Here is a 26,063-nt window from a genome sequence, read left to right on the forward strand (position 1 = left end):
AGTTGGAGGGAGCATAACGAATCAGCAATTTTGAAAAGTTCTCTAGATGAAATTAGAGAACTTGTAAGGTTGGAGAAATACTCCTGCTTTTCCGTAATCACTCTCTGTTTGTAATACCGCAAAGCGGACTTGTGTTCCTCCCGGTCCTTCATATCCCAAGATTTCCTCCAGATTCTCTCCTTACTCCTACAACTCCGTCTCAAAAGTCTCAGATGTTCAGAGAACCAGGGAGCAGTGGGTTTCTGCCTCGCCACATAGCGAAGAGAGGTAGGAGCAAGTTTCTCAACTGCAGTGGAGATGTAATCAGCAAGTTCTTGAGCTGCTTCACTCGCCTTCTTTAAGGAGAAAGGCTCTATGGCCCGAACATAGGGGGCGAGAGCTTCATCAGTAATATTTTTATAGTTTCTCCTAAGAACAAAAGTGGTGGCGGCCTGATTAGCCGTGGCTGAGGCAGGGAGGACAAAATCTAACGGCACTGCAAGATGGTCTGACCAGACCAGCGGCAAAGGGGGGCCAGCAGATAATCTTGGGTCACTGGAAAATACCCCGTCCAGAATATGTCCTGCCTTATGTGTAGGGCAGTTAACCAACTGAACGAGGTCACAAGCTTCCAGCGACTCAACGTGGCACATTTAACGTGCCCATTCCTGGTGATTGGGTGGCAGCATGTTTCCGTCAGTTTTACCACCACCCAATTGCAGATGCTACCCAGTGGTGCAACGCGGGGCGAGTGCTGTAGTGAGTATGTGCGCCCGGCGGGCCCGGTGGTGACTGACAACCCATGGGGCACACACGGACAGACACTAGGCGCTGGAATAGCAGGGAGCCTCAGAGCATGGCCCGATGGACGTGCTGGTAGAGCCTCTGGAATGGCAGGGAGGCTTAAGGGCAGGAATGGGAGTGGAGCTAGAAGTGCAGAATTGCAGGAGCGCTGCCGACCAGCATTCAAGTACATTCTTAGACTGTGGGGCGGGGAGGAGCCGATAGTCAGGATTAAGGTAAGTTATTTGAACTGTATGTGGCTCTCAGCACTGTACAGTAAGTGATGCTGCGGGGCAGGACTGAGGTACATCGGTAGAGCAGCGGTGCTGCAGGCCAGGAATGAAGTTCCCAGACAGGGAGGCCCTGCAGTCACAGCAATGGGATATCAGTGCAGGCTGCGGGTGAGGGCTGAGTTGGGCCAGGAACACTGGACGTGGCTCCCGGGCCGGGAAAAGGAAGGACGGCTGAGTTACATTAGTCGAGCAGTGGTGGGCCTCAGTACCGGGGAAGCAAGAGGTGCCCAGCAGAGGGGTCGTGAATGTTGAGGAGCAACAGTGGGTCCTGCCCGGACAGTGAAGAGTATGTGCTCAAGATCAGACTGGTGGTGCATCCGCGGGTGGGGTGGGGGGGGGAGGGAGGTCTATGTCACGCACTGGAAGACACAAACCCCGCAGTCATACCTGGAATCCATGCCTCTTCAGGGGCGGGCGAGGGTGTTGTGAGGCCCTTCCTCGGCCGCCGGCTTCTTCCTACCTGCGGGTCCAGAGCCTCCGGAATGGCAGGGAGGCTTACACGTGCCTTGCCCCTTCTCCGCCATCTTGGTGAAAGAAGGTAGAAGGCAACGCAGGCTCGGATTGGCTGAAACGTTACTGTCTCCCATTGGCTGTTGCTGTGCTTCATCTAATGTGCTGATTTGTAAAAACCTGCGGCGGGTCGGGGACAATCGGTATTTGCCCGGCGGTATTGCCTCTGTGACCCTCTAGTTATTTAATCAAATGAAGAGGCAGGCGCTGGAGACTGGAAAGCAGGAAACAAGGTTTTTATTCTCTCCGGAGGAGAACACAACGAAACGGACAGAAGGTATCGTTCTGAGGTGCTCTAACTGCATCCCTGAGGCCTGGCCTCTTATACACAAGTTTATGACTTTATTGTACATTACACATTCATGTTAAAGCTTTGATGTATGAAAAAGACATTCCCGGAACTCCCTTTGAGCCCGTTCCCACACACATTTACAGTCGAAGTCCCCACCCTAGTCACAACAGGTGATGAGTATCGCGCAGCTGGATATTCCGCCGATTCACGGAATGTGGGGGTTTGATCGGATCTCATGGAGTGGGGGCTTTGATCAACCCGGGGATCCTTTGATGGGGGAAGCTTTCTATTGTACGGGGAGGGGCAAGGGATGGTATCGGCAGAGCTGGGTGTCGGCCTGGGAACGGGGAAGACAAAACGGGCACACGGGGAAAAGGGGGTTTGCATCTAAGGGCCGGAGATCATGAAAGGGAAGCAGGGAGGTGTCGCGCTGGGAACAGGATGAGGGCCTGGGGCAGAGCAGCGCCGAAGAGGGGTTTATGACTCAAGGCAGGTGCAAGCAGGGGGTGGTCAGCGTGCAGGCTTAGTGAAGGCGAAAGGCTATGTCAGGGGCCAGCGGCATGCAAAAGGGTTCGTTCTGATCGGGGTATCTAACAAAATGGCGGGCGCGCACGACAAAAGTGTGGCATCAGGGGAAGAGGCAAGATGGCGCAGATAATGTTCACCAAAACGTACTAATTTTCAACAGTCCTCCCTTTAACATATTCAAGACATCTTGCTGGCTCATTTTCTACTCGGTTCTATTGTGGTGGTCATGAGAAAGAAAACGGTAGGAACCCTAGATGAAAAGAGTGTAAACAATACATTTTAACATTTCTAGTTTTTAGGAGGTGAGCCTATTTGATAAACTTTGATCAATTTGTTTAGCAGGAAAGTCATAGGAATGCAATACAAAAACGATTCTGTAGCGAGAGCAGCAAGCATATTTCATACTGGCAGGTTATTACATATATATCAGGTTCGGATTGGAGCATGATCAATACAAGGGCGGCTGGGAGAGAAATGAGGTCTAGCAGAAACGGCGATTGGGGATGTCAAATGTTCTTTGCTGCCTTTCGTTGGCGCTGTTGAGCACCGGCGGTGGAGCTACGAGTCCAGCTCGGTTCTAAGTTCTGCGTTGCAGGGCACGACCCTTTCCTCGCGTTCCTGGTCGGAAAGGTCCCTTTCGCCCTGTGTCCTTTGAGGTGATTGTCAGAAAGTTCAGATGGAAGAAGAGCGTTCAAAACAGTCCATAGGGTAGGTCAGAGGAAAAGGGGGATGGAGCAAGGCCAAATTAGGAACAAACTAGGGGAACGAGAGACTTCCAATAGGCGAGCGTGTGACCGAATTCAGAGAGCGGGGACTTGTCGACAGACACTGGACATCGAGCAGGGGCATCAGGTCGACCCTTTCTTCTCATGTTGTCGAAAACAGTGCCTCGTCCTGCAGCTCTTTTCTGTCGTGGTCTCGCCTTGGCTAATGTCGCAGGTGTTCCTTAGTCTGCAGTCAGGCCTCGTGCTCCCACATCCGGTCCTTCTCTCCTCCAACAGCAGTACCCTTAAACAAGTTTGAAAAGACAGTCTTTAGAGAATTTGCAGATGAAGATAATCAAAAAGTCTATTTCTCTCCCAGCTCCAGGCAAAGAATGAAAATGCCCGTTATATTGGTGTTCACAACTGGCATATGAATGACCGGAGACGGGCTTGTTGGATTTACTATGACTTTCCTTTACAATTATTTACTACGCAGGTATTTTGCCGGGAGACGAACATGGCTAAACATTTCCTTTCTATTGATGCATCCTGCTTTTCAACTACTACGGGGTTCATTTTGATGATTTCTTTACCTTGGACTAGTCTGTTAACCTTGTAAAACATCATTCTGGATCCTACGTAACCTTTTACAGCCCGATTACTTAATTAGGAAGGACAGGGGTTTTATGGGAAACAACCAGGGACATAGGAAACTTGTGGTAAGGGCATAAATCGACCCATCTCTCACAACCGGAAATGAGGGGTAGTTTCATAATTCCAGTTTTTGGGCGGCTGATACAGGGGAGGCAACAGGGGTGATCATTTTTCCGGTTTTGGGTATTGCGACATTTCGGGGAGGGAAGGGTCGCGTATTCTGAGGTCCTTGTTTTATACCATAGGAGCCGTTGACCTGTAGTTCCCTTATTTCGGGCCAGATTAGGGAACCTCTGTCGCCTTACCTGTCCTTTCCCTTACGGCCCAACCTCGGTTCATTGGCTTCTAGCGGAAAAGGAGAGGTAATGACGCGGTCTCAGGGTGATTGTATTAAAGACAAGTTTTTGTGCAAATACTGACGGTATTTGAAGCCAATTAGGTGGTGTGCTAGGGGTGGCAGTCTGCCAATTTCGGGGCTAATCACTCGGAAGAGTGGGAGTAAAAAATAGAGAGAGAGAGAGAGAGAGAGAGAGAGAGAGAGAGAGAGAGAGAGAGAGAGAGAGAGAGAGAGAGAGAGAGAGAGAGAGAGAGAGAGAGAGAGAGAGAGAGAGAGAGAGAGAGAGAGAGAGAGAGAGAGAGAGAGAGAGAGAGAGAGAGAGAGAGAGAGAGAGAGAGAGAGAGAGAGAGAGAGAGAGAGAGAGAGAGAGAGAGAGAGAGAGAGAGAGAGAGAGAGAGAGAGAGAGAGAGAGAGAGAGAGTGAGTAATGGCAGGCTAAATAGTACACGTGCAACAGAGAGGGTGGCAGTGTATTCAAGAAAGGCTATTTAGTGCATTACGCAGTAAAGGGCATTCACGGGTCTGCGTTAGGATCTTGTAATCATGCAGTTTGAGCATTAGACAGGGTAGAGGGGACGTGCTTCGAGAAAAAGGAAAGAAGAAAGGAGGTACCATGTTGTCGCACTTCTCGCATTCTCGGTCCTTCGACCAGTTGGGTCGACGCCTCAGTCACACACACACATTCCCTCACAGTTTCGCATCATACGTGACATGGGTTCATTCGTCCAGTCTGGTTTAAGGGTGATCACTTTTTATCAGGTTGTGCTAATTTTTCGGGTTTGTTCGATACGTGAGTAGTTTGCAGGCGTGCTTAGACACCACCTTGCGGCGCTAGTCCGCTTCGTGTATTAGACATGGCAAGGCTTCGGATCTTCGCCACACCTCGGCTGTAATTTCTGATGTAACCTGCAGAGGGAGGAAAAAAGGGGGTGGGGGAGACAGCGTTCGCGCACATTCAAATACATGGATTCATAAGTCCTTTACTTACCTCTTACTCGTCTTTCCTCCTCGGGGCAGGGTCCCCGGGGATATGGTTTCTGGAGTCGGGGGGGGGGTAGTGTGTCCATATAGGTCGTGGGCGGGGAAACGTAAAAAAAAAGGAAACCAGAGGTGCTTAGTGCGAGGTATCTAGTCAAAGGATGTATCTCACTATCGGGATCCTTAAACCTCTTTCAACGCTGTGGCGTTCTAAGGTTCTTCGGTTCTTGGGTCAGCTCCGTTCCCTGGTACTTTGGAACGTTGTACTTTATAACATTTACATTATTTCATTTCACCCTCCCTTTACATTCCTTCATTTACACCGTTCGTTTTACCCATCCTTGGAAGTCAAGGTCTTCCCCTACGCGAGAGTTCATGGGTCAGTCGCGTACTTTGAAGGCGGAGTGTCGTGTTGTCGATCCGATCCGTCCTCCAGGGCTGGGCAACCATCTTCTTTTAACCTTAAAGAGAGAGCAGAGTAGGGTGCACAGAAAAGAACTTTCCCACCGATCCCACATTTTTAAAATAAAGCATGCAATACCCGTCCATAGTTTCAAAAACTTTATTTTGCAAAATCATTTCAGCATGTGGATTATGAGGGTGCGGTCGTATTTGGCCGGTCGTGGCAATGGCTAAAAAATATAATACATTTGTACATTTGTAATCAACATTTGTAACGGGGATCCTTTCATACTGTTCGTCGAGTGAGTTCTCCTTGTCTTTTCTAGCCAAGTGTACAAAGGATCATATAAAATCTCAGAACATCAAGTTTATATCAGTGCGAAGGAACACCACGAGGTGTTCGTAAGTTCCGATTGATACCGGCGCCATTTTGGGCGGGGCCGGCTCAGTCCGGAAGCACCAACAGGGGGAAATGTTTCCCATTACTGGCAGTTTGGACCAGAGTCCTTTTCGGCAGTTCTAGAATTCATGCTAACAGAAGGAGTGGCAATGTCATGTTTGTTTCGTTGGCGATCAAGGCAGCCGTCCCTTACCGGAAGCCTGCAAAGGCCGAAGGTTCCGCCGGGGACCTTTGTAGGATCTTCAAGGCTGTGGAGATGCTGTCGGAGATGGGGGCTCGTGCTCCAGGGGGCAAATGTTCGAGTTATGTTGCTGGTCAAAGTTACTCTAGTGGCCGGGGCCCGCCTTCCAGCGGACCCAGACGCCATTTTGAGGCCCTACAGGGGCCACTCTCGTCGAGTTTGCAAGAGTGGGAGAGATCCTTCGGAGTGAAAGGAAGAGGTCTCTGTTTTGTGAAAGCGGGACGTTCGGCTGGGGTGCAGCTGTGATGCCCCCACCTGGGGGGCGAGGGAGACTGGTTCGCATCGTCTCCTTCTCCCGGTGCACTCCAGGCCGCTCCTTTTCATCGCCCCGCATGAAGGTTTCTCCACATCCGGTGTTCCCCAAGACCTGTGCTCGGTGCTGTGGGAGTATGGCCACCATTGCACGTTCGGTGCTGCGCAAGTACTGGGGTGCCACCATGGTGTGTTCGGTGCTGTGGAAGTATTGGCACCATCGCCTGACTGGGGGTGTTCGGCGTCGGGCCGGGGGCTGGGAAACCTCCTATCGGTGGAGGTGGGAGAGGCTCGTCCGCGTCGCCTCTCCCTCCCAGCCCAACTTGGACAAATTGTTGTGGAGGTACGTGCAGGACATCCCGCCGTCCAGGGCTGCTGCGGCTGTGACGGAAGAGAAAAGGAAGAGGTGCCTCGTTCTTCTCTGGACATGTGGCGGGACTGCTTAAGTCTATCCAGGCCCGTTGCGGCTGGCCGAGGAGACATGTGGCGGAACTACCTACAACTGCCCAGGCTGCTGGCTCCTGCCTCCCCTCCGGCTCCCCCATACGTTAAGATCTCCTGACCAAGAGTTGGCGGCCGGGCCCGCCTTATATGGGTTGCCGTTGGTTGGGCGTAGCCGTAACCCTGCCCTACTTTGGAAGGTTCCAGAATGGGGGGGGGGGGCGAATGTTCTGTTTGACTTTCATTTTCTACAGTTTACCGTTATTATTCCTTGTTTGTTGTGTTAAATTAAAAGTTCAAGTTCATTAATGGTCTACGGATTTTGTTTTACCATTTCTTTCTTTTCAGGTTGCTTTTATGCTAAGTTTCTGCTAACAGAGGTTGAGTAACACGGAAACACGTGTAGAGGGATGACGCAGATTCGTACATTACATACACACAAACTCAGACGGGGGACAGTACAAGTACGACATACAAAGACCCAAGACGAATATAAAACAGTTATTGGTCATAATTATCTCTTTCCGTCTGTGAATTTGAAACGAGGCTGGGTTCCCGTCTTGACGTTGCCCGACCTAGGAGAACTTGAGCATGCCGCTGAAATTGTCCTGGCGAAATCTGTGCCATCGGGCATAATCAAACGTGGTGGTTCTGTCTGGTCTGTCTATGTAAGTCGGGTTCTTCTTTGTCTCGCGCTTTTTCTCGTACTGCCGGTCTGTCGTTCTTGTCGGCCCTTTGCCTTTACTCACGCTCAGTAGAGTCGGGCATTGGGCTTTCCAGTGTCCGACATACCTACAAAAAGCGCATTGGTTTTGCCCTAAGTCTGGTCGTCTTTTGCATAGTGTCGGGGGATAAGTTGTGGGTAGCGGTGTCCTGGGGTTGTCCTGTCGGTATATTTCTCTACTTGGTTTGTCCTCGTCTTTTCTCTGTCGTTGCATAGCCTCTCTGCGCCACATACCGAGACTGTCGAGCATAATTGGCGTTGTCTTATTATTTCGAAGGGCTATTTCTAACGTTTCTATTTTATCAAGGTCAAAGGATCCTGCCAGTGGCCACTGTTTGTCTTGACTATCTTCGGTATACCTGTGCCACAATTTATTATAGGCTATGGTGACTAATCCATAGTTTATGAACATGTCCTTATTAGGGGTGCCTTCTAGTGGAGCTATATGGTCCACCTCTAATACACGGTCCGGGCTAAACAGGCTATTAATCAGTGGGGAGAAGACAGACATGACGGCTCGTAACGAGGGACTAAAAAGTCAGCACTGCCTATCTTATCACTAGGTGCAAAGACCGGACAGAATATTTCTATTCTACGTTGTTTGCAGGCAGTGAATACCTCATGGATCAAAATAACAAAAGACCGATAAATAACAATGGGGAGAATGAGTAGGTCCGCAAAGATCTGCGTTACCTACCCTTTTCACTATCTGCAAAAAGGGTGGTCTCTTCCCTGTTTGCAGACAGGGAATCTCCAGGAAACAATAGTTTGCGAACAACAGTTCAGTTTCAAGTGATTATTGAGTGGGGGAGAAAAAATAAGCACGGCTGTTGCCCTACCTATCCTCCACTGCTTGCAAAGAGAGAGCCCGTTGTTTCTCCGTTTGTAGACAGTGAATCTCCAAAAAAAGAGCAATACTAGTATTTTTTAAACAATCAAGCAATCAAGCAATTATTTCGCAACTTGTCGTGATTACACGACCTTACCCGGACCATACGGACAGTTTCTTGTCTTCCGAATCCAGCGCCCGATCGTCCTCTTTTTCTCGTATTTCTCACGGCACTCCTGATGGTCCCCAGTCAGGACCGTAGATCACTCGAGAGAGGTCTGTTCGGAACTAGTGAAGTTCGGATGATCGGCTGCCGATGCACACTCAGGCGAAAAAAACTGCAGGGTGCTGCTATGGGCTGCTCCGCTCAATACGGAAAGTTATGCCCTTACTCCCACTAGACTCTAGGAAATTGCTGGTACAGGGCCTTGTTTTGTCAAGACTTGATTATAACAACGCCCTTTTCTTGGCTGCACCAGAATACACCCTGAACGTGCTCCAGAGGGCACAGAATGCAGCTGCAAGACTGCTGACGAATACATCTAGAAGAACGTCAGCGAAACCAGCCTTGAAAGCGCTCCATTGGCTGCCCATTAGAGCGAGAGTGAAATTCAAAGCGCTCTGTACAGTGTTCAGAGTCCTCCAAGGCACAGGCCCTCCGATCCTCAGAGATCTGATCCGCCCTTACAAATCATCACGAACGCTCCGCTCTGGCGAGGAAAACCTGGTAGCCATCCCGAGAGCAAAAAGAGCAAGGACCGGAGGTCGCCGCTTTTCAATAAATGCGGGTCAGCTATGGAACTCCCTCCCAACATCAATGAGGAAAGAACCTAGCTTGACCAGATTCCGAAAATCCCTGAAAACGTTCCTTTTCCCCCAGAATGACTAACATCTCTGTATGCGGTTCAGAGGCGGTCTGTCTGTGTGTACATGTAGCGCTGGGACGCTCAAGGGCAGCCATGCGCTTTAGAAATTCTTTTTCATTTCATTTCATTTCATTTCATTTCATTTCAGACGAGGGTCTATTGGGCAAGAGCTCTCCCGATCGTTGCAGTCGTTCACTCTGTCGTCGGGACCTCTCCCACTGGATCCACGAGTCGCTGATGGGCCCCACGCTTGGGACGCCAATTGTAAAAACCTGCGGCGGGTCGGGGACAATCGGTATTTGCCCGGCGGTATTGCCTCTGTGACCCTCTAGTTATTTAATCAAATGAAGAGGCAGGCGCTGGAGACTGGAAAGCAGGAAACAAGGTTTTTATTCTCTCCGGAGGAGAACACAACGAAACGGACAGAAGGTATCGTTCTGAGGTGCTCTAACTGCATCCCTGAGGCCTGGCCTCTTATACACAAGTTTATGACTTTATTGTACATTACACATTCATGTTAAAGCTTTGATGTATGAAAAAGACATTCCCGGAACTCCCTTTGAGCCCGTTCCCACACACATTTACAGTCGAAGTCCCCACCCTAGTCACAACAGGTGATGAGTATCGCGCAGCTGGATATTCCGCCGATTCACGGAATGTGGGGGTTTGATCGGATCTCATGGAGTGGGGGCTTTGATCAACCCGGGGATCCTTTGATGGGGGAAGCTTTCTATTGTACGGGGAGGGGCAAGGGATGGTATCGGCAGAGCTGGGTGTCGGCCTGGGAACGGGGAAGACAAAACGGGCACACGGGGAAAAGGGGGTTTGCATCTAAGGGCCGGAGATCATGAAAGGGAAGCAGGGAGGTGTCGCGCTGGGAACAGGATGAGGGCCTGGGGCAGAGCAGCGCCGAAGAGGGGTTTATGACTCAAGGCAGGTGCAAGCAGGGGGTGGTCAGCGTGCAGGCTTAGTGAAGGCGAAAGGCTATGTCAGGGGCCAGCGGCATGCAAAAGGGTTCGTTCTGATCGGGGTATCTAACAAAATGGCGGGCGCGCACGACAAAAGTGTGGCATCAGGGGAAGAGGCAAGATGGCGCAGATAATGTTCACCAAAACGTACTAATTTTCAACAGATTGATTTCTGTTTCTGTCCTGTTTCGGCTTTGGAGGATCGTAAATAACTTCGGAGTTAGAGTCAGACAGAGGGGATAGAGAAATTCAAAAAGTGAACGTGAAATGGACGAGGAAAGAAAAGACGTCGGAGGCAGTGAAAGTAATGGAAACAAGATGATTCTTGAAATCATGCACAAAGAAGCCAAAGACACGAAAACGGCTGAGGGAGGGTGTGGGGGGCGGGACTTAAAAAAAGAGACAGAAACGCCCACGGATCGCATCCGGAAAATAGTAATTGACACACCTCTCTTCCAATGGCTAGCCTCCATTTACGAAGCTAGCCAATGGAAGAGAGAGGCGGAATAAAGCACACTGTTGAAGTCATTAAATCTCGGGCTCCGCCCACACTGCTTACGCAGTGTGACGCTAGGCCCGAGACCTAAAAATGAAGATAGGAAACGAGCAGGAAGAGGGCAAATAAAGGTCACAAACGAGCAGAAAGAGGAAAACATAACGGGCAGAAAAATACAAAATAAAGGTCAGAAACGAACAGACAGTGGCAAAAATAAAGAGCAGAAGTGGGCAGAAAAATGATCAGAAAGAAGGCAGAAAAAGAGCAGAGGGGGCACAAACCTAAGGCAGCCGAGGGTAGTGGACTGCAGGCAAGCTGGACAGGAGAACTGTCGCAGGGATAGCTGGCACGAAGATATGCCCACTAATGCATATTAAATTTATAGCAGATTAAACGTATGCCTTTTATTTTGTCAAAGCTTGCTTTATTTCCACACGAGTTTGCTCAAAAGGGCATATATCAAATGCCTTTTCTGGACATATATTCAGGGTTTTTTCCAATCATATAGATTGGCCTGCAAGTAATTACATCAATAAAATAAATTGTTGCTTCTTTAAGAAACTTGCTACTCGGGAGAGTTAGACAACTTTTTATGTTGGTCCTGTCTTAAAATAGATAAACTGTTAATCATCATTAAATTAGAATGTCCTTACATTGCAGTGGAATGTCAGCTTGCTTGCAATTTGAACACAGGACACAAGACGAAGAACAAACGTCTCGCAGAGGTGGGATTTAATACTGTCCCATCTTTCTTTTCCGGCTTGTTGACTGTCCTTTCTTGATTCTGCAGAATTCTTATACTCCTCTTCCGTGTGTTTAATCATAAACCTGAAGAAACAAATCTGACTTCTAATAGCAAAAATGAGCAAGATGTGTATGGTTGATTGTTCAGCTTTTGTGCTTGGAAGTAAACATAAACATAATGCAAGAGATAGGCTTGTCCCAGGGTCATCAACAAAGATGTGGCATGCCGCCTCCTAACAGGAAGTTATGACTCCTATCAAGAAGTATCACCGTAATTTAAAATCAAAGCTTGCAGCTCCATGCATCAAAGGAATTTCCGTAATGATTTATCTAAACAGCTTGGCCCACAGATTACCCTTAAATAGCTGTCCTAGTGAATGGGGACAAACAAATAAAAATGTAACTATTATAATAGTAAAATAGCAATAAAATGCCTCAAGGAGTCAACATTAAAACATATTTATATACATACTGTGAAGAGATGCAGGCTACTTCAATTTCATACTAGGCTAATATATTTAAATAGATAATAACTGACATGGCAAACATTTTTATAACAAAACTGACTCTTCCCTGGTGAAATCTGTTGTATTGACGCTAAAGTATTTGTCCCTTAAACACCTCAGTGGGATTTCGAAAACACAATGTATAAAGGGTTTGTTGAATGTAAGAGACTAAAAGATATGTTTACAACTGAAATATGGCAGACTTTTGTTCTAAATGTATGGTAAAGCAAGTTTCAGAGAGGGTTATGATTGAATCTCAGAATAACCAGGTTTTGTCTTTACAACACGGTATGGTTGCATTACACAGAGGATTTTATAGACATCTGCTACTTCACTACTAAATAAATTGGGAATGTTCGAACAAGTGGAAGAAGAATTTAAATGTCCTTGAATCTTATTACCACTGTACTTATCTACAACATATGAAAAGTATAGGAAGTTCTGCAAAATGTGATTTTCTGTACTACCTGTCCAGTAATTCCACAGCCTGGTATCTTGCAGAGTTATCTATACCCCATAATTCTGCCAGAAGAAAGACAAATTCTGCAAAAGAGCAAAGCAAGCATTGTTATCAGTAGTGAAACCGACCAGCTTTTATATTGTTATAGATCATTTTAAATATATATTTTTATAAGCACTTTTTAAAATGACGGTCACACTTTCATAAAATCTAAATTGTATTGTATTTGCAAAGGTAAGCTTTCAAAAATGGTAAATAGCCTTGCATTTCATGATGATAATGGCATCTATGGCCATGTAAATCATATCATGCATATGTCCTCGAGGAACTAACCTGATTACAAATATCTGCTCTGATAAACATGAATTCCCAAACTGCTGAAAAGTGTAATGAGACTCGCTGTCATCTATGCACTTTTTTCCCCTTGAGGTGAGAAATTCAGGAAGAGCAATTCTAAATGTATGAATAACTTTACATTGCTAGACACAATTCAAGAGAGTTTCCTACCAGGAATGTAATTTTGAAACAGCTAGTGGAGGTTGAGGCTAATTGCCAGCCATACAGGCCAATCAAAAATGCTCTTCTTTATCCTTAGCTGTGGCAGACCAAGCCTCCAGTTCTACTTCAACAGAGGAGGGAAGCAAGGCAGAGGGGGCGCTGCTCTTCAGGGGCCCTCAGGTAGTAAAACCCGTAAGTGTTCCACCTCTCTTCTCTTTCTACTGTCCTACTTTAAAGGTTGCAGTGGACACATTAATCAATTGGCGAGGGTATCAAACAACATCATTATAAATAATGCCCATCTTTTTACTTATAATCTGCAATAAGTCAGTATATGACTTGTTTCCAAAACACAATAATCCTTATTATCAATATCACACAGGAGCTGCATACAAGCAGTTTACATAAGAGCAAAACTGTTCATATAAAAAAGGTTCACACTGTAAAAACAAGGACCGTATCTTAATGCAAATAGTTCTTCAGAATTCTTTAGGATGGTTTTTGGAGAGTCATGTCAATGTTAAAATGTATGATGATCCTCCATATGATGTCTCAGGATTAGTACAAGGATTCGATCTACCCTGTTGCTGCAGACGATTTGTGGCTGTGTGGATGACTTTGGTCCACATTCATGATCAGACCAGAAATCTAAGGGTATTTGAGGCTTCTGGATAGCTAGAGGCTACTGAAAAGTGTTGAGTATATTTCTAAGTTTTACTTTTAAGATTAATGGCACTGAGAATTCTATTGGGAACAGACAGTGGTGGAAACTATGCCAGGTGATTGGAGGCCTCACAGAATATCCCGCCCCGATCCAACATAACGTAATCATGCAAACTGATGGCAAATGTTATCTTTAAGTGTCATCTAGCGACACTGGGCACCCTGTGCAAACACCCACAATAGATTTTTCTTGCATCAACATTTGATATCTCTGTGTGCACACTTAGGGAAAGCCTCTTGTGCAGAATGCTTCTCGTAAGATGATGTGAGGACACTGAACGGCAAGAAAGGGATGACCAATTGACACAACCGTGGGCTGATACTTACTGGGAGTACCAACAGCAAAGCACAGTTGGAAAGGGAAATGATGTTTTGGGGACATGCCATCTGTCGGCTAATATTCCATCCAGATGACTGGACAAACACATGAAGGAAAGTAAGTCCAGTGCATTAATGGAATGACCCTTGGGAGGTCATAGGCAGCAAGAAAGGGCAGGGAATTATTGCTGATACAATCAAGGATATGGACAAAACACTACAACATTAACAAGCAATCAGAGAAATAATCAAAGGACTATAGGTCTGACTGCTGATTGCAACAACTGCATAAATCCTGTGCCAAACCTGCAAAATATACATTATAGACATAAATACAGTAATATTGCAACATAAGAGAAATAAATAATTCAATTTGGAGAATAATGCCGTCATACTACCAGATTTATTGTGCAAGTAGGAAAACTCACTGAATGTGAAGAGTTGCTGGAAATTATTGGAAACTATTGGGTGGCACTAAAGTGTCAAGATTTCAGCAAAGAAGAAGGTTTTACTGATAATTGCTTTGGGCAAAAAAGGCCAGTGTATATTTACGTTTCCAGGTCGAGCCTGGGCAGCGCATGCGCTGGTCTGCGAGGCATGCTGTATTCAGGTGTGGACTTGCTTCTGATTTATTAATAGGCTTGTCAGTTCCGCCTTAATAACGCCTTGTCTGCATTTGTAGCCTCCCATGAGGACTGGACTTATTACTCGTGTTGTTACACAGTCTGGTGTAGCTACAGTCTGTGAGCACTATTTTCTTTTATTTCTTTAATCTAGCTGCTATTGCAGGTATGACAGGCTCTCCCTAACCCACCCTGTTTTCATGAAAGCACGGTGCCCAATCATGGACGCTGTGCTTTATCTTTCAAAAATACTCCCTGCACAGAGTGGCACTTCTGCACATGCTATGCTGTTTAAGAAATGCTTTTAATTTTAAAAGCACCCCATACCGCGCTTTTACTTTAATGGCAGCTGCACCTTTCTGTAGACAACCCGGGTCTGAAAGAAAGGGGCATGGCTGACATTAAAATGAAAGCGCACCATGGAGTGCTTTTACAAAAATAACATTTGTTTGTCAACTTTACAAACAAATGTTTTTTTGGGGTTAAAGCACCCCATACCGTGCCTTTACTTTAATGGCTGGCCCACACCTTTCTTTACACGAGCTGTGTCTAAAGAAAGTGGGTGGCCGCCACTAAAGTCTAAGCACGGCATGGGGCACTTTTACAAGAAAAACATTTGTTTGGCAACTTGTACAAATGCTTTTTTTTGTAAAAGCACCCCATGCCACGCTTTCACTTTAATGGCGGCCACGTGCCTTTCTTTAGAAGCGGGCCGTCTAGAGAAAGGGGAGTGGCCGCCATTAAAGTGAAAGAGCACCATAGGGAGCTTTTACTAACAACAATTTGGAGTGCAATAGGTCTCAAATTTGCAAGAGTTTAAGCTGTTAGCATTGTAAATGACAATGCCTTTTATTTATGTTTTAAAAACCAAAACATAAATAAAAGGTATGGTCATTTACAATGCCAATAGCTCAAACTCCCGTAAATGCAAGACCAATTGCATTGCAAATGCTTGTTACCAGTTGCAGTAGGGTAGAACAATTTACCCTTAACTGACGTGTATAAAGAGAACCAAAATAACATTTCAGATAAGATTTGCAAAGGATGTGAAAATTGCCATAACTCATCACAACCAAACATTCAACCACAAGAACCAAATGAATTTGTGTATATATTTGTAAAGAGGGAGAGGACATTTTCAGTGAAATGTGAGTTTCGATCGATGACTGGAGAACTGGTATGGGATCAGCTAATAGTGCAATGTGCCAGTAAAAAGATGCAAGCAAGATTGTGGGCAGCTAAGAATGGTCTTAAAGCTATAGCCTGCATAGGTGAGGAGTCACACTATTGCAAGAGGGAAATGAAAAAAAACAATGGATGGGGGTGGGATTTTGGCAGAAAAGAAAAACACAATCAATGGGGAACGGGAGAAAGACTACTGAACAAAAAGAGTACAATAGTGGGGTAGTAGTAGTAAACAAAATATTGCAAATGCAAGAGTGATTTTCATCGCTCAGAATGTAGGAACTTTTTTGCCATTGATAACGAATTGTGGTAAGAAAAGTCACTTTGAGAGGATGTGCAGAATTGAAGGAGATAAAGGTAAAGTAGATGCTGTGTCAGTCGAAGAAGATAAGATAGATAGTGTTGAGAGTCAGTGACTCAAATGAGGCAGTAGGTAGAATGAGGGGACCAAAGACTTGGTTTCAAGAAAATGGGAACAAATTGCATTGATGTTGGATATGGGCTCAATGTACACAATTCTGCGGCTCCAGTTCTGGTTTGTACTGCTGGAGACGGTGCAAGAGAAAAGTGTGAGTGTGGTACACCAAGAGCATTTAGGAGAAACTTTGATGAAGTCAAACATTTTTGTGGTCGAGGATTGATGATCAAGTTAGCAGTTGGATTGAAATGAACAGTGAATGTAATGTAGTCAAAACAAGTTTAAGGGTTGGAGGTAGTAACTATGTTTATGTTTATTGGATTTGTAAAGCGCATAGCTGCCTTCGCGCTTCCCAGTGCTGAAAGAGTTGACAGGGGTTGCGTAGAGGATTACGGGAAGAGGCATGTTTTGAGCTTCTTTCTGAATGCCAGTTCATCAGTTATCATGCACGTTTCCCTAGGCAAGGAGTTCCACAGTCCCAGGACCAGATACGAGAAGGGTCTACCTCCCCATCTGGCTCTCTTTATCATGTTCTGTTTCATGAGTAGATCTGAGGAGGATCTAAGATGCCTACCTGGGACGTATGGTGTGACAAGTTTTTTAATTGAAGTTGGGCCTTTATCACTCATGGCTCTATGAGCGATGCATAGTGATTTGAGCTCTATTCTGGACTTTATTGGGAGCCAGTTTAGTGTCTTCAGGGCTGCCTTAGCTGACTGCTGTCTAGGGATGCGGAGTAGAATCCTAGCTGCTGCGTTTTGTGCCACCTGTAGTCTGTTTATGACGTATTTGGGTGCGCCCAGATTCAGGGAGTTGCCGTAGTCTAGCCGTGATAGAACTAGGGCCTGTACCACTGTCCTCCGGGGGGTTTCAGGCATGAGCGGTAGGATCTTCTGAAGCACCTCCAGGAACAAAATAGCTGCTGAACTTCCCTGGTCTAGGATTCCCATCAGTTCCTCTGTTGCCACCATCAGAGCTGAGACTGTGCTATGTTGGGGTCGAAAGCCCATGTGCGTGTTGTGCAGTATCTGATTATCCTCTATGTATTGGGACAGAGCCTGATTAACATGTTTTTCTGCTATTTTGCCTAGTAGTGGCAGGAGTGAAATGGGTTGGTAGTTCCCTAGTTCTGCTGGGTCTAGCTGGGGCTTTTTTAGCAGTGGCTGGATAATAGACTGTTTCCAAGATTGGGGGAAAGTCCCTTGTGTCAGGGAGAGTGAAATGAGTGCTGTGATAGTTGAAATGGTTTGTTTACCTCCTTGTCTCAAAATGTCTGGCGGCATCGGGTCTAGGGGGGAGTCGGATTTAATCTTTGTCAAGATGGAGGTCATAGCTACCTCACTTAGGTTTGTGAAGTTGTCTAATCTCATCCCTATTTTACATTCCACGCCATCTATGTTGCTTGGTTGAATGGGACCCTGATATGGGCAATTATCTCCTAGCATGGAGTTGTAAATGATTTCAACTTTGTTCTTAAAGAAGTTTGCCACCCTATTACATCTCTCCTTGGAAGAGATGGGAATGTTTGTTTCCTGCTCAGGGGAAGTGAGTGATCGCACTATCTTAAAGAGTTCTCTGGACGAGTTACATGCTGAGTTAATTCTTCCTTCGAAGAAATTGGCTTCGACTTGGATCTATAACTATAAGTGTATTGCAGATACTGGGAAGATGTTATTGGTCGGCTGGGAGGAAAGCGTGCGATCAAACATTTTGCAGTGGTAGTCATGTGCATTTGAAGAGGCTGGAGTAATTTTCATTACAGAGATAACAATGGTAAGTACAACAGGAGCACTGAAAGATATCTATTTGAAGGAAGCTATTCTGACTCATTTGATACAGATAGTGGCAAACAATTGAGATCAAGCCAGTCCATGTATAAGTTGTTTTTTCAAAATTCTGGGAATTTTAGGAGGTAAAAAAAGATTCAGGGAATCAAAGGAAGGTTGCAGATTATCAAAGAGATAGAAGATGCAGTGTTGTCAAAAGCATGTGAGTAATTTTAGTGTAATTATGATGATGAGGATATGAAGAGTGTGGGTTAAGTTCTAGTGTAAGTAGAAAAGGTGGAGAAGTTGAAGTTGTGGTGGATAAAAGTGGAGTGGTCACAGGTGATTTGAGAGGGAATGTAATGGAAACCATGAGTAGGATACCTGGATGGCTGCTGCACTGTGTGTGGTAGTGAGCACCTGGTGCCCAGCTGGAAAGGACTGCTTGTCATTTCTGTCCATTTATTTTAACATGGATTTTTCTCTTCTTTTTTATTTCCTATTGTTAATTTATGCTGGTATGCCTGAAGACATTATTATCATCATTACTAATAAAGAGAGTTATATAGTGCTCAGCTACCCACTCTGGGTGTCCCGGCGCTTAAACGGCAGGTCGGGTCTATCCAAGTCTTGCTAGCTCAAAACAACCAGGTCTTCAGCTATATTTGAATGGTCGTAAGCAAGGGACAGCTTCCCAAAGGTTCTAGGAGGGAGTTCCACAGCTGGTGGCCCGGATACGCAAAAGACCTGCATCCCATATGTGTGCATTTAACTCTGGGGATAAGGCAGAGGGAAAGTTTGCCTGAGCGTGCCGGTTGATGAGATCTAGCAAATTCATGAAGATATTTTGGACCAACCCCAAGTCTTGCGCTGTGCACATAGAACAAGGTTTTAAAGTGAATCCACTTCTCTACCCTAAATCAATGGAGCTCACGGAGGAGACGATAGGCCGAGGCCTTTTTCAGGAGTCTTCAGAGCTTCCTTGCTGACGATCTCTGGACGACTTGTAACCGTATGATGGAGGCTTTATCAGCCCCCAGATAAAAAACATGTTCCCATAATACAGTCATGACATAATGAGTGCCTGAATAACCATCCTTTGAGCTGGGAATGGGAGTAGCCAGATGATTTTCTGCAGTCATTTCAGGGCGGCGAAACAGGTGACGCCACCTGGGGCTTCATTGACAACTTGTCGTCTGGCAGGAAGCCAAGGTTCTTGATCTTGGGGGTGGATCAAGAAAAGGGACCAGGTTTTCAAGCTCAATTTAGGGGACCTCAAAGTGATGGGATCTTTCTCAGCACCAGTACTTCGGTCTTGTCTCTGTTAAGTTTAAGGAATAGTTGTTCATCCATGCCACGACCAAGCCTAAGCAGGAGCTCAAGGCCACAGAGTTGTGGTTCTGAGCATATGCCAGGGAAAACATGATTTGCATGTCATCAGCATATTAAAATATGGTGAGGCCACAACTTTCCACCAAGTCAACCAATGGGCACACAGTTGTTAAATAATGCTGGATTTAGGGGTGATCCTGTGGGATCCTGAATAAAGGGCATGCCGTTTGGAGGATGCACTGGCTGAGATCACCTAAAAAGAATGATCCTTTATGAGTTGAGTTGAGTTGAGTAGGGATTTGTAGAGCGCATAGCTACCCTCGGGCATCCCAGCGCTAACACGACCCAGAATTCCAGAGGGGAGGGGGGGCGGTAAGGGAGACAGGGTTTTAAGGGAAGAGCCAGGTTTTTAATTGTTTACGGAATGATAGGAGGTTGTGTTCTCTCCTCATGGCTACTGGCAGGGTATTCCATAGTTTTGGTGCGTTGTAGGCAAACAAGCGGCCGCCGGATCTTGACATTTTTATCCGTGGAATGCTGGCAAGGGCAAGTGAGTCAGATCTTAGGTTTTTGGTGGACTGGTGGGGTCTCATCAGGGACCTGAGGATAGGGGGGCCTTTGTCGTGCATTATCTTGTGGGAGATGCACAGCGCTTTGAAGGTAATTCGCTCCTTCACTGGGAGCCAATGCAGGCTTTTGAGAGCTGGTTTCGCCGAGGATCTTGCTTTGGCTCCTGTTAGGGTTCTAGCTGCCGCGTTCTGAGCCACCTGAAGTTTGTGGATGACAGATGCCGGGGCTCCCAGGTACAAGACGTTACCATAGTCTAACCTGGAGTTGACCAGCCCCTGCATCAGTAGCTTCCTGGACTGGAAGGGGATCAGGTGTAGGATCTTTCGGGACATGCGGATGAGGCCAAAGCAGGTCCCTGAGGTTTTTCTGGCCTGGGTTTTAAAATTAAGGTCCTGGTCGAGCCATATGCCTAGACTTTTGACCTCGGTTTTTGGGGTTGGGCGAGTTCCCATACAGGGTGGCCAGGAGAGGTTTGTTGGGAGTTTGTTTGGATTACCTAGGAGAAGGATCTCCGATTTGTCTCCATTTAGTTTAAGTCGAGAGTCACACATCCATTGGGAGACTCTTTCTAAACACCTGGAGAGATTTTCAAGGTTGGTGTTTGATTGGTTGATTGAAACCACCAGCTGTGCATCGTCAGCGTACATTACTGTTTTGACGCCGAAGGGGGTGATAATGTCCTCAAGGGGGGACATATAAACGTTAAAAAGTGTGGGGCTCAGGGAGGAGCCCTGAGGAACCCCACACTGCATGGGCTGGGCCTTGGATGTGGAAGTGCCGTCTGACACCTGAAATGATCTTTCCTCCAGAAAGGATTTGATCCAGGCAAGGGCGGAGTCGGTAACTCCCACTAGACTTAACCGGTGGACTAGGATAGCGTGGTCCACCGTGTCGAAGGCGGCGCTCAGGTCGAGGAGGATCACTGCCACTGATCCTCCTGCGTCTATGATGCCTCTCGCCTCTTCGACCACTGCCAGTAGGGCAGTGTCGGTACCTTGCCCCGGTCTGAAACCGGTCTGAGAGTCACGTAGTAGGTGATTCGTCTCCAGAAAATTTGAAAGTTGCTGGTTTGCTATTCGTTCGGCCACTTTGCTGATCCCGGGGAGGAGCGAGATGGGTCTGAAGTTGGAGGGGTCCATGGGGTCTAGGTGAGGTTTTTTCAGGAGAGCTTTGACGGTAGCTTTCTTCCAGTTGGCTGGAACGGTGCCCTCTTTAAAGGAGGCATTGATGAGGTTGGTGATGGGTGGGGCTACGGTGGGGGCTACCAGTTTTAGCTTATTGATGGGAGCTGGGTCAGATGGAGAGCCACTTTTCACGGTTTGCAGGGTGGCTAAGAAAGTCTCCGTAGTGATCTGGGTAAAGGCTCGTAGGTGTTGAGCCTCTGGATGGGGGGGTGGTGAAGTAGCAGAGGGAGGGGAAGTGGGGATCGGGAGTGAGGTCAGGATTTTCTCGATTTTCGCATAGAAAAATTCTGCCATCTGGTTGCATCTAACGCCCTCTGGGTCCGGAGGGGGTAGGGGGTCTTGGATTTTTGTGAGGAGACGTACAATGCGATATGTCTCTTTCGCAGAGTTTACTGCTGCTGCAATCTTTCCTTCAAAGAAGGTGGCCTGAGTTATTTTTATAGAATTCTTGTAGGTCTTGATGGCGGCTCTGTACTCGTGTTTAGATTCCGTCGACCAAGTTTTTCTCCATAAGCGCTCAAGTTTTTTGCATATCTTTTTTTGGTTTCATAGTTCCTGAGTGAACCATGGTGATTTAGCCGTTTTCTTGATGCTGGGCAGGTATTTGAGTGGCAGGGTTGTTTCTAGGGATTGGTAGATCCACTCCTGTAGTTGGGCGTCTGCTTTGGAAGGATCTTGGTCGAGTACAGGTATAGAGGATGATAAGGCTTGGGCCCAGGAGTTTATGTCCAGTTTATTCCATGGGCGGGATGGTGGTTGGGGTGGAGATCTGTCAGGGACCTTTGTCGATAGGTGTAATTTAAAAGGGACCAAGAAGTGGTCTGACCAGGGGAGGGGGATGGGAGATTGAGTTGTTAGTCTCGGGAGGTTGGAGAATACGGGATCCAACAGATGTCCTTTGATGTGAGTGGGTAGGTTGTTTAGTAATTCGAGACTAAGGGAGCCCAGGTCTGCTTTGAGGTCCGCAGCTGGCTTGATGGAGGAGTCATCGAAGTGAAGATTTAAATCTCCCAGGAGCGTAAAATTCGGGGATAGGCAAGCGAGGGAGGAAATAGTCTCAGTAAGGGACTCATTAAAGCGTCGTACCGGGCCCGGTGGGCGGTACACTAGCAACCCTGAAAGGGTGGTCGAGGGCGGCAGGTGGACGGAAAAGAGAACATTTTCGCAGTCTAAAATAGGGCTTTCTTTGAATTGGCAGGAGAGGTAATCTCGATATAAGACCGCTATTCCTCCACCGATACCTACGGGTCTGTTGTGGAATTTTATGAGGTATTCCGGTGGGAGAGATTGAATAATATCTGGTTCTGAGTCGGCTGTGAGCCAGGTTTCTGTCAGGAAGAGGACTTCTATGTCCGAGTCCTTTAGGAGTAGATTAATTTTGATTTGGTGCTTTGGAAGGGATCTGCAGTTTAGCAGGGCCATGTTAAGGCAAATAGGTTTTAAAGGGGACTGGGGACATAACCTGTAAGGGCAGTTTAGGCAGCGGGAGTGTCCTTCTACTGGGGAGATCGAGCCGTTGCATAGAGGAGCTGGAAGGCTTCTAAATCTATGCAGGGTGTCGCTGGAATATTTGATGACGGTTTGAGTGGGTGAAGCAGGGGTTCTGGGCGCGGTCTGGCGCGGACGGGCGCAGACGGGCTTGCCTTAGGCGCTCCCGCTGCGCTCGTCCGCTGCGCGTCCTAGGAATACACATGTTTTATGGGAGTTTAGGTTGTTTCAACTGGGGGCGTGGCCTCCGCAAGTGGGCGTGGCCTAAAGTCCTCGCTGATGGCGGCAAGGTTTGATTTCCAGGCCGTGAACAGCGCTAATATCCGCTGTGCGGGTCTGTTTACATACAGAGGCTTTTGTGGTCTAGTGCCCAAGGGGGGAAAGCATGCAAGATAAAACAGGTAAATTTTAGCAAGTGTTTTAAAAATGTGGCAGTTTCCCTCCCGGCTTCCGCCTCAGGAGTAGTTGAGATCGTATATGTGAAAGCGCTTGTATTCAGCGCTTCTTTATATCGTCGGCTGGGGGCGTGGCCTCCACAAGTGGGCGTGGCCTAAAGTCCTCGCTGATGGCGGCAAGGTTTGATTTCCAGCCCGTGAACAGCGCTAATATCCGCTGTGCGGGTCTGTTTACATACAGAGGCTTTTGTGGTCTAGTGCCCAAGGGGGGAAAGCGTGCAAGATAAAACAGGTAAATTTTAGCAAGTGTTTTAAAAATGTGGCAGTTTCCCTTCCGGCTTCCGCCTCAGGAGTAGTTGAGATCGTTTATGAAGGATGTCATCCAGGAAAGGACTGTCTCCTGGAGACCTAGATTAGCCAGCCTCTCTAAGAGAGTGACATTAGACACAGTGTCGAAGGCCGCACTGAGATCAAGAGTGTAAGGGCACTCTGGAAGGATGTATTGTTAGGATTTATTTATGTGCTCTCAGAGTTCGGGATTCCACAGAGGTCAGTTGGTGGCAAGTGAGGATTCCTATTTAGGTGGTAGATGGCAACATAATATTAGTAACCAGCCAAAGAAATCAGACAGGTGCCATATTGAGTGTCACAATACTAAGGTGTTAACTTAAGTCAGATGCCTCAGGAGGTACTACACAAAGCATTTTTATCAATAATATACATTTTAATGGTTCAAGTACTGTTTAATTTATTCAGTATAAAAAGTATTAGAGAGAACATTTAGAAAATCCTTATTTATACCTGACAAATCTCTAAAGGACTTCCTAATAACTTTTAAATAAGCAGCACACCTCCTCCCTCCAGCCTCCTTACCTACAACCTTCGGTTCCTTGAAGATGCCTGCATGCTCTGACAAGCCTTTGATGTAACGGTCATTTTGTTTCGCTAAATCTAATAGAACATCTTCTAACATATCTGTCGATACAGCACCAAAAACTGTGCCAGGAGATTCAGGAATGGGCTGTGCTCCTTTGTTTTTAACACCGACTTTCTTCATTTTAGGACAAACCCTAAGAAATTAAATGAAATACAAAATTCACCATCAAACATACTATTGACTTCACAGATGTTTTTCATAGGCAAAGGTATAATCCCAGAAGACAGAATTCTGAATGATCACTCAGGATTCTAAAATCCTTGAGACCCATGAACACCATACTTTCATGCAACCAACACGGTGCTAAAGGACACACAAATGTAAACGTGCCATTGACCGCCAATATTAAACACAGCCATTGTGCTACCTAGACCCTATTAGCTTTGTCGATCTGACGTTTGAGCTTTCCAAAACAGACACCTATGGAATAGCACCAAACACACTAAGACCACCTTAACTGTTATAGCACAGCGCAAAAATTAACACAATACCAATTGTATATCAATACCCTTTAGATGCACCAACAACACAGTGCATGCACCCAACACAGTGCCCGAGGTCATGTAGATGTGTTGGCCTTCAAAGTAATAAACACATTCAACAGAACACATTGGAAACACAGAGGCATGGTTCACACATATAGTAGTGTGTCTCTCTTTAGATCAAACTATAAATTGAAAAGAACATACTAGCCACACCACATAACACTCTCATGCAACAGATATGCCACAAAAATGTATGTGATGTAAAGTGAATTTGTAGAGTGCTGCTTTTCACCCGTGAGGGTACCCAGGTGCTGAGTAGGTGAGTTTAGGGGTCTGGTGTGGCTGGGCCTGAATACAGGCCATCTCGATGGTCCAGCAAGAAGACTAATTGAATAAACAGGGCTTCAGCTTCTTGCGGAACTCAAGAAGTGAGGCGGAGGCCCTGATGTGTTGGGGGATGTAGGGGAATGATCAACCTCATGTTCTTCTTCTGTCGATGCGGGGTGTGTGTGTAAGTGAGAGTGATACTGAGCGTAGTTGTTTGGTGGAAGTGAAGCTGGTTGGTAATTGAGGTATGTAAGTCCCATGTTGTGACATTCCACACAGCCAATATAACATAATCAACTTGTTCACTTAAAGCACTAGGCACCATACGGAAGACAACTTATCACACCAATGCCAACACTTAAGAAACAGGCTAGGCCCACCAATATCACACTATCATACATGCATCCAACACAGTGCCAGAGAGTAACAGGCCACTCGCCATCAGCAAAAAACTATTTAACACCATGTCCCATACTCATAGTACCAGCACAATGCACCATTAAACTTCCCTTTGCTTCAGAGTACAAGTACAGTGCTGTGAATCATACAGGTTGTGAGATGTTGATCTTCTCAGCAAGAGAAAACAGCATTGATCTACCAAGGCTACACTCCAATGTATCCAATAGAGATTAAGGGCCATACAGATGGCAACTCGTTGCTCTCAAACAATGTTCACCAGCCAGAGCATGAATCAAGCTCTGCCAGTGCCTATGCACAGGATTACTACCAGCTCTACGCCGTGAGTGCTTCAACAGAATAAAACTCAGGCCTACTATACACCCCAAAGACAAGCATGCAGCATTTTTATCATAGCCAAGGACCATATGTTAAACACAATCAAAACGTGCATCCACAACCCATAAATATCATCACCTATCTTCCAATAGATCAGAGCTCAGTAGACACATCCGAGGGACAATCATGTAGCAAACGCATAAGGGCCGTGCAGATAGTAATATGTCTCTAATCACAAAAAATAGATGCAATGGAACACTTGGGCCCACTAATACTAGACATGCACCTAACACCGAGCTAAAGGTTTTTAATAACTTGAGTAAACACAAACCGATCCATGTAACTACACCCAATGCAAATAATGCACCAACATACTCTAGGTGCACCGATTTGACCTTCACATGCTACCAGGCATGCAGACGGCATCATGGTGCACCTTAAAGCACATTGCAAATGTAAGAGAACAGGCCAGATTCCCCACAAACACTGAGCAACTGACTATACCTCCCTCACCTAGGGAACTCTATTCACTCCTCCTGAATGACAGAGGATTCCACACTGTTCATGCAATTCGTATTGCCATTTATTTATCAATGTTCATATTATTTTGAGAAAGTTCATCAGACTATGATGTCTGTCATATAATCATCTTTAGTTCATCACTCAGAACATCATTATCATTCATGACATTGT

General features: G+C 46.3%; 1 protein-coding gene across 5 annotated transcripts in view; it reads right to left on the reverse strand.

Moving 5' to 3' along the window:
* CNTD1 (cyclin N-terminal domain containing 1) overlaps nucleotides 1-26,063 on the reverse strand; it is a 197,534-nt gene that overhangs the window by 111,599 nt on the left and 59,872 nt on the right. For all 5 annotated transcript variants that reach the window (XM_078645358.1, XM_078645354.1, XM_078645353.1 and 2 more), the window contains 3 exons: nucleotides 23,760-23,956; nucleotides 12,394-12,469; nucleotides 11,330-11,504 (listed from right to left, as the gene is read on the reverse strand). In XM_078645358.1, the coding sequence (XP_078501484.1) occupies nucleotides 11,330-11,504; nucleotides 12,394-12,469; nucleotides 23,760-23,956 (448 nt within the window). The remainder of the gene's footprint in view (nucleotides 1-11,329; nucleotides 11,505-12,393; nucleotides 12,470-23,759; nucleotides 23,957-26,063) is intronic.

Source organism: Lissotriton helveticus, chromosome 5_1, assembly GCF_964261635.1.
Source record: "Lissotriton helveticus chromosome 5_1, aLisHel1.1, whole genome shotgun sequence".
NCBI lineage: Eukaryota > Metazoa > Chordata > Amphibia > Caudata > Salamandridae > Lissotriton > Lissotriton helveticus.